The sequence below is a fragment of the Oncorhynchus keta genome, chromosome 14 (assembly GCF_023373465.1).
Source record: "Oncorhynchus keta strain PuntledgeMale-10-30-2019 chromosome 14, Oket_V2, whole genome shotgun sequence".
NCBI classification, from domain to species: Eukaryota; Metazoa; Chordata; class Actinopteri; order Salmoniformes; family Salmonidae; genus Oncorhynchus; species Oncorhynchus keta.
Genome location: NC_068434.1, coordinates 30787813 through 30796895, shown reverse-complemented (window position 1 = coordinate 30796895; position 9083 = coordinate 30787813). Strand labels below are relative to the sequence as shown.

General features: G+C 41.9%; 1 protein-coding gene across 2 annotated transcripts in view; it reads right to left on the bottom strand.

The window, feature by feature from the left end:
- The window catches only part of LOC118393200 (prolactin-releasing peptide receptor-like), a 377063-nt gene extending 370440 nt beyond the window's left edge, over positions 1-6623 (bottom strand). The window contains exons 1-2 of one of the 2 annotated variants that reach the window (XR_008063918.1): positions 6157-6623; positions 4502-5644 (exon numbers count right to left, since the gene is read on the bottom strand). Coding sequence is in view for 1 of the 2 variants with exons in the window: in XM_035785639.2 (XP_035641532.1) it covers positions 5008-5644; positions 6157-6623 (1104 nt within the window). In the remaining variant the exon portion in view is untranslated. Of the gene's footprint in view, positions 1-2423; positions 5645-6156 lie in introns of those variants that run through there. The other variant, XM_035785639.2, reaches the window with a different exon arrangement.
- Positions 6624-9083: the final 2460 nt, after the last annotated feature.

The following is a 9083-nucleotide window of genomic DNA, read 5'->3' as shown; positions in this document are numbered from 1 at the left end:
CCTAGACATTTTTTAATTAACTGAGAAATGACTTGTTTATGTGCAGGGAATTGCATGTTTGGGGTCTGTTCAATAAATGCATCGCTACCTTTACGTTTCTCACAGGTTATTAGTAAAAATGTTGAATACACATTCTGAAGAATTAGGTAACTTAATCTCTATGATAACATTGTCTTGTCTGACCTTTAGAGCAGTGGTTCTCAAACTGTTGGGAGGACTGGGTGCGTGTTAAAATATATAATTTAAGGAACTCAGTCTGGCTTTCAACTTACTCTTGAAAGTTGTAATCATCGAATTTTGAAATTGGGTAGTGCATCTGTTTTTGTCATGTCATGTCATGTCAGGTCATTGCATACCTTAGTGCTTTTTAGAACTAGCCCATGTCAGGTAAAATATTTTTACTCTGTTTCTTAACCAATAGATTTCATGTTTGAGTCACTCATATCACATGAAGACACATTATACATGGCAAAATGTATAGAATTGAAATTACATTAGCTTTAAAACGGCAACGTTTTCTCTGCACCCCATGACGGAATGTGTAGAACTACAGGAAATAAGCTTTAAACCTGCAAAATGTTTAATCCGCCAACCAGGGGGGTGTGAATTGTTTGTGTCATGAACAGCGCTTGTGCCCATAGAAAGTTGTGGTGCACGCGGGATGTTGCCCTGCTCTCGAATATAGTGTAGTGTACTTTCAGACACGTCAAAAACAATCGTTGAGAAATCATGGTAATGAGGTCTCTGACCCACATAAGAATTCACAATAAATAACCACAAACCTGTGAATAGAGTCCCTCACCATCTCGGGAGCAATGGTCCAAACAAATGCATGCAGTGCAAGCTTTCTCATTAAATGTCAATTGTACAAACCAGACTGCAGACACTGACAAAACATTTACCTTCAAAAGTATGTGGACACCTCAAACATTTCATTCCAAAATCAAGGGCCTTAATATGGAGTTGGTCCCTCCTTTGATGCTGTAACAGCCTCCACTCTTCTGGGAAGGCTTTCCACTAGATGTTGGAACATTGCTGTGGGGACTTGCTTTCATTCAGCCACAATTGCATTAGTGAGGTTGGGCACTGATGTTCGGGGGTGAGGCCTGGCTCGCAGTCGGCGTTCCAATTCATCCCAAAAGTGTTCGATGGAGTTGAGGTCAGGGCTCTGTGCAGGCCAGTTCTTCCACACCAATCTCAACTAACCATTTCTGTATGGACTTCCCTTTGTGTATGGGGACATTGTCATGCTGAAACAGGAAAGGCCTTCACCGAACTGTTGCCACAAAGTTGGAAGCACATAATTGTCTAGAATGTCATTGTATGCTGTAGCGTTAAGATTTCCCTTCACTGGAACTGAGGAGCCTAGCCCGAACCATGAACAACAGTCACAGACCATTATTCCTCCTCCACCAAACTTTACAGTTGGCGCTATGCATTGGGGCAGGTAACGCTCTTCTGGCATCTGCCTAACACAGATTTGTCCATCGGATTGCCAGATGGTAAAGCGTGATTCATCACTCCAGAGAATGTTTCCACTGCTCCAGAGTACAATAGAGGTGAGCTTTGCACCACTCCAACTGACGCTTGGCATTGCTCATGGTCTTAGGCTGTGTGCTGCTGCCCGGCCATGGAAACACATTTCATGAAGCTCCTGACGAACAGTTTTTTGTGCTGATGTTGCTTCCAGCTGCAGTTTGGAACTTGGTAGTGAGTGTTGCAACCTAGGACAGATTTTTATGCACTTCAGCACTCGGCGGTCTCATTATCTGAGCTTGTGTGGCCTACCACTTTGCAGCTAAGCTGTTGTTGCTCCGAGACGTTTCCACTTCACAATAACATCACTTACAGTTGACCGGGGCAGCTCTAACAGGGCAGACATTTTACAAACTGAGTTGTTGGAAAGGTGAAAGTTGAAAGTCACTGAGCTCTTCATTACTGGTCATTCTACTGCCAATGTTTGTCTATGGAGATTGCATGACAGTGTGCTCGATTTTATATACCTTAACAACAGGTGTGGGCAAAATAGCTGAATCCACTAAGTTGTAGGGGTATCCACTTACTTTTGCATATACAGTGTACACCATTGAAAACGCCATAACCAACCTGAGAGAAAAACAGGAGTTTTGAATGTGTATGTGATCATGGCAATAATTATTCTCCTCTTCAATCCTCTCTTTTTCAAATGTTCTTCAGGAGTCAACTCAAACGCCCATTTATTATTGAAACAGTTTGATGAACCAAAAAATGTAATTAATGTCATAATATATAAATTGTTTGACTGCCCTTTCATACCAACTTCAGACTTGCTTTACCAGACAATCATCTGCATTTTAATAACTTGATTTGGGTGATGAATCCTAACCTATTCATTTATTTATATATTTAAATACAATCACCACATCAATATGGGAAATAAATTACATTTACAAAGATGTAACATGCATGATGCAACATCAATGCGGTCACCCAGAAATGAAAACTACTATACTGAGGAGTGTTTTAACCATGCAATTGATCAAAAATGGAAACCAGGTTAAATGGAATAAATTACAATCTTTCTCAAAATGACCAAATAATGTGTTTCATTTTGTGTTAGTGGTTGAGATGAAAGCTGTCCCCTTTGTCACCAAGCCAGGACTGTCAGTCACAGCCTTGAGGTTGTAGAATTCAAGTAAACACCAAACAAAGGACATATATTATTAAACCATCACTGTGTTTGTATCATGGGAATAACCTGAACAATAAAGAACATTCTTATTTAAAACAGCATATACAGTGGGGCAAAAAAGTATTTAGTCAGCCACCAATTGTGCAAGTTCTCCCACTTAAGATGAGGCCTGTAATTTTCATCATAGGTACACTTCAACTATGACAGACAAAATGAGAACAAAAAAAATCGAGAAAATCACATTGTAGGATTTTTTATGAATTTATTTGCAAATTATGGTGGAAAATAAATATTTGGTCACCTACAAACAAGCAAGATTTCTGGCTCTCACAGACCTGTTGTCACGCCTTGGTCATAGTATTTTGTCTTTTCGTTATATATTTGGTCAGGCCAGGGTGTGACATGGGTTTATTTTGTTGTATTTCGTATTGGGGTTTTGTAGGCATTGGGATTGCGGCTGAGTAGGGGTGTAGCATAGGTTTGGCTGCCTAAGGCGGTTCTCAGTCAGAGTCAGGTGATTCTCGTTGTCTCTGATTGGGAACCATATTTAGGTAGCCGGGGTTTCACTGTGTATTTCGTGGGTGATTGTTCCTGTCTCTGTGTAGTTGTTCACCAGACAGGCTGTATTAGGTTTTCACGTTCCGTTTTTGTATTTGTATAGTTATTTCATGTATTCGCTATTCGTCATTAAAGAACATGAGTAACTACCACGCTGCATTTTGGTCCGACTCTCCTTCAACAAACGAAGTTACACTTGTAACTTCTTTAAGAGGCTCCTCTGTCCTCCACTCGTTACCTGTATTAATGGCACCTGTTTGAACTTGTTATCAGTATAAAAGACACCTGTCCACAACCTCAAACAGTCACACTCCAAACTCCACTATGGCCTAGACCAAAGAGCTGTCAAAGGACACTAGAAACAAAATTGTAGACCTGAACCAGGCTGGGAAGACTGAATCTGCAATAGGTAAGCAGCTTGGTTTGAAGAAATCAACTGTGGGAGCAATTATTAGGAAATGGAAGACATACAAGACCACTGATAATCTCCCTCGATCTGGGGCTCCATGCAAGATCTCACCCCGTGGGGTCAAAATTATCACAAGAACGGTGAGAAAAAAATCACAGAACCACACGGGGGGACCTAGTGAATGACCGGCAGAGAGACCAAAGGGGACCAAAGTAACAAAGCCTACCATCAGTAACACACTACGCCGCCAGGGACTCAAATCCTGCAGTGCCAGACGTGTCCCCCTGCTTAAGTCAGTACATGTCCAGGCACGTCTGAAGTTTGCTAGAGAGCATTTGGATGATCCAGAAGAAGATTGGGAGAATATCATATGGTCAGATGAAACCAAAATATAACTTTTTGGTAAAAACCAAAACTCGTCGTGTGTGGAGGACAAAGAATGCTGAGTTGCATCCAAAGAACACCATACCTACTGTGAAGCATGGGGGGTGGAAACATCATGCTTTGGGGCTGTTTTTCTGCAAAGGGACCAGGACGACTGATCCGTGTAAAGGAAAGAATGAATGGGGCCATGTATCGTGAGATTTTGAGTAAAAACCTTCTTCCATCAGCAAGGGCATTGAAGATGAAACGTGGCTGGGTCTTTCAGCACGACAATGATCCCAAACACACCGCCCGGGCAACGAAAGAGTGGCTTCGTAAGAAGCATTTCAAGGTCCTGGAGTGGCCTAGCCAGTCTCCAGATCTCAACCACATAGAGAATCTTGGGAAGGAGTTGAAAGTCCGTGTTGCCCAGCAACAGCCCCTAAACATCACTGTTCTAGAGGAGATCTGCACCAAAATACCAGCAACAGTGTGAAAACAGTGTGAAGACTTACAGAAAATGTTTGACCTCTGTCATTGCCAACAAAGGGTATATAACAAAGTATTGAGATAAACTTTTGTTATTGACCAAATACTTATTTCCACCATAATTTGCAAATAAATTCATTGTAGGATTTTTAATGTGATTTTCTGGATTTTTTTTCTCATTTTGTCTGTCATAGTTGAAGTGTACCTATGATGAAAATTACAGGCCTCTCTCATCTTTTTAAGTGGGAGAACTTGCACAATTGGTGGCTGACTAAATACTTTTTTGCCCCACTGTACATACAGAAGATGTCCATATCTTGCTCGTTCATATCTTGCTCAACCAACTTCTGATATTTCCACATGTCTGAAAACTTCTAATGCAGTACGCATTTTTGCAGCAGCCTTGTTTGTGGCACAGTTTATTGCAATGAAAAACCACTTCATGGTCCAGGACCAAATACCTCAGGACATTCTCTGAACACATCCAGTGAAAGGTGGCAGCGTGGGATGAAGTGGTTCACAGCACCACGCTGTTTGTGGCACAGTTGTTGGCAGGGATGCCGATGCGGCGGTGGCAGGTGAACATCTTGCGCAGTTCGGCGCGAAAGCGGTCATGTAGCCAGGCGTACAGGAAAGGGTTACAGCAGGAGGAGCTCATAGCACACAGGTGGCACAGCAGTTGGATGAGCAGGAAGAAGCGCTTGTCAATCAGGTCAATGTCAATGTCCCGCAGCACGTTGAATACACTGATGGGCATCCAACACACGCCGAAGGCCGCCACCACCAAGGTGACCAGACGGAAGGTCTTACGTTTGCGGGTTCGCTGGGCCTCGGCCTGGCTCTTGGTGCGGTGGCCAGGCGCCACACAATTACGCAGCTTGACAGAGATACAGAGGTAAGAGATGCAGAGGGCAGAGAGAGGCAGGACGTAGGTCATGAAGAGTGTGCTGTAGGCGTAGGCCAACCTCTCTTTCTCTTTGCCCATCCAGAACTCCTCACAGATGATGAAGCCCTCATTCTTGAACTCCACATGGTAAGTGTGGGCTACAGCCGGGGCCACAAGCCCACAGGAGAGCAGCCAGATCCCAGATAGGAGGTAGGTACACGCCAGCACTGAGATCCGCTTCTTCAGAGGGTGAACTGTGGCATAGTACCTAGGAACAGGCAGGAAAAGAGATCTACTTAACAGCTCATTTACAAGCATGAAAAAAAGTGTGATTTGGGTATGTTTTTTGCTTTAATGATCTGACAGTAATTGCACTGTTGCACTGTGTCGCGCTGATATCACATGCTTGTACTGTTGCTGTAGATTATTGGATTTATTGTTATTGACGTGAAGTGGAAATTAAATCATCTTCAACTGACTTGAGTTTATAGAAGAGTCTTATTATGGTGCTGAATAGAGCTGTTAAGAGTATTTTATGTTACAGACCTTGAATGTATACCTAATCATCATTCTGTTACAGCCGCAAATACTGAAACACCATGAAGGAAATGTCAATAGAGGATAAATGATCAAACCTGTGTCGGAAATTAAATGACGTAATAATAATAACAATTACATAGAAATGTAATAGCAATGTGTTCAATTCTACCCAAAATAAAAACGTTTTGTCTAGACTGACTTAGATGAAGGATAGTTAAAGCCACCTCGACCAAGGCTTACCTGTCAACACCAATAGCAGTGAGAGTAAAAACAGACACATAGACCGTTACTGGCTGGATGAGGTAAACCAGGTAGCACATGAACCTCCCAAACACCCAGCCGCGGGGGTTGAAGGCATAGGCCAAGGTGAAGGGGACACATGTGGCACACATCAGCATGTCGGAGAAGGCCAGGTTCCCTATGAAGAAGTTGGTGACATTGTGCATCTTGCGGGTGCGGCAGATGACGTAGAGCAACAGGTAGTTGCCGAATACCCCGATCAGCACCACCAGGGCATAGCAGGGGATGATGACCAGCTTGAAGGACTGCGGCAGCTCCACCCCCACAAACTGAGGGCTGCGTTTGGACGAGGAGGAGTTCTGCAGCGCCACCTCAAAAACCTGACTGCTGGTGTTCCCCTCCATGCCAGTCACACACGGCCCAGGAGAGGCCAGATCTACAGCCCACCCACTGCCACTGCCCTCCATCTTAGTCGGTCAAGCACGTCACACTGTAGAAAGGGCCAGAGGTGCCTAGAGAGAAGATAGAAAAAGGAAGACTTAGCTTATCAGTCCACTTGTTTTTGTTGGGCTCAATGGATTCTGATGTTGTGTCAAGTCTATTGAAATTCTTCATATCCAAACTAAATAACAACCTAAAAGCCTGTTTCTATTATAGCACTGTGGTGACAGTGAACATATCTCTGAGAGGTCTGTGCTACCTGTATCCCTTGATTGGACTGATTGTTCTGGATGATACTAGCATCCACTGAATAACCGTTGGGTTGGAACAGTTGGGTTGGAATCTAATAATTATCTTTGGCCCCTAGAGTGAATAAAACATGCATAAAATATATTTACACAGCACATCAACCAGCTAGCATATTTGGTTCTTTGAAAGATCTGGGAACATATATTTTTGGATCCACATTGGTTGTGGGAACGAAACCATGTTTCATGACCTGGATGTCTTTTTTAATGTTCTGAGAACAGAAGTGAAAATGTCTTTAATACTTTCATTGAATGTTTCAAGACTTTTAATAACACCATATTTTGGGGTAACAATTTTTTTACTCCAAGCACAGATAGGACACATTTATTTCCTTGGGCATTAATCATGCAAACACATAAAAAAATGTATTGTGCCATGGCATCAGTGAGATTCAAACCTATAATCTTGTGTTCTCTGTCCATGGAATTTGTCCATTGTGCTAATTTAATCTATTCAAACAGATCCCATTTCAAAGGAAACAAGCACTCATTAAGATCAGGTGTGGCCAATTAGTGGGCGAGGCCAACGCACCTGAACACACTTAACAAGATAGAGGGTAGAAAGAGTTGTTGCTGCTGAGAACGGAATGTACATGTTTTTAAATAACATTCTTAGAACATTCTCTGATCGATACTAAAGTTCTCTTGTGGTTTTTATGGAAAGTTTTCTTAATGTTCTCGGAACAGTTTGAGAACATGACTTTAAATAGAACCATGGGGAAACCTGTAGAAAACGCTGAAGTAGTGAAATGTCCACAGAAGAACATTGTTTCTTAGCGTTCCCTGAACTATTTGAGAACGTTCCTAATGTGAAACCAGTTGGAGAACATTCCTAGAACATTACCAAAAGTTAAATGAAATGTAACCATGTTTGAGCTTTCAGGGAAAGTCCTGTCAAAGTAATGAAATACCAAGAAAATACAATTTCTTTGTCAAGTTCCTTAAATCTACTGAGAATGCTCCAAAGCCAAGTAACTGTCCTGCATCATTCCCAGAAAGTTGTGGGAAGGTTGTATGCAAAATATCCATAGGACAACCACGCTTTCACCAAGCTCTAGGAAACATGGTTCTCAGAGCATGTTGTGCTAGCTGGGGCAATGTCTTTAATCAGTGAAATTATAGTAAATCATTCAGAAATCTATTCACTTTATACTATGAATTGTGCTGCAAATGAGCAGCACTCAGACAGTGACACATGAATGACACAGAAATATGCTCTTTAGTTCAACAACCCTCTAAATGTGTAATCATACTTTGCTTGTTGATTTGTTGTTGTGACCTCATTTCAGCATTTTTTGCTAAAGGAGTCACAGGATCAATAGGGTATGACTCTATAGATGACTGCATACATTCAGCATCTTACTGTGTTAGCAGTGGTTCAACAGAAACTCATGTTGAGAACAGGTACACAGATGGTATGAGTTGAGAAGTTGAACCATGTTCATGAGAGACACTGTGCCGGGTAGGGAGGGCAAACCATCAGAGCCAAAACGGTTTTACCCAATCACATCTACAATCTTGACTGTCTCTCAAACACTTTTGAAACATGGATTAGTCATGCTTAAACAGGAAGCACACAGTGCAGTTGATGGACAGATGGATCCAATTTTAGCACTTACACTTACTGGGCACACACTGGTTGAATCAATGTCGTTTCCTCATCATTTCAATGAAATGACGTGGAACCATTGTGGTATAGACGTTGAATTTACATCTGTGCCCAATGGGTAGTATGTGTTTTTCTCTATTTTGAATTCAGCCACATTATGCAGCAAAATAGGGTAATGGACTTTTGAGGTCCTCTTCAGATTGCAAAGCAATGGCTGTGCACCAGCAAAATAAAATGTACTCGTGACTCCCGCTGGTCAGGAAAATAGGTGGAACAGAGCTGTGAGTGTTTAGTCAGAGAACCCACCCCACTGGGCACAGATGTCAGTTTCAACATCTAGTTTTGATTTACATTTGGTTGAGTTCTCAACTAAGGTGAATTCAACATGAAATCAACAACAATGTTACTGTGTCATTAGATTTAGTTTAAAAGTTGGGTGAAAAAAATGTGAAATGCCTTTTTTTTTTTTGCAAATCCAATCAGTTTTCCACATTTTTTGTTTGACATTACATGGAAACAACATTGATTCAACCAGTTTTTGCCCAGTGGGAGAGGTTGTCTAAACATTC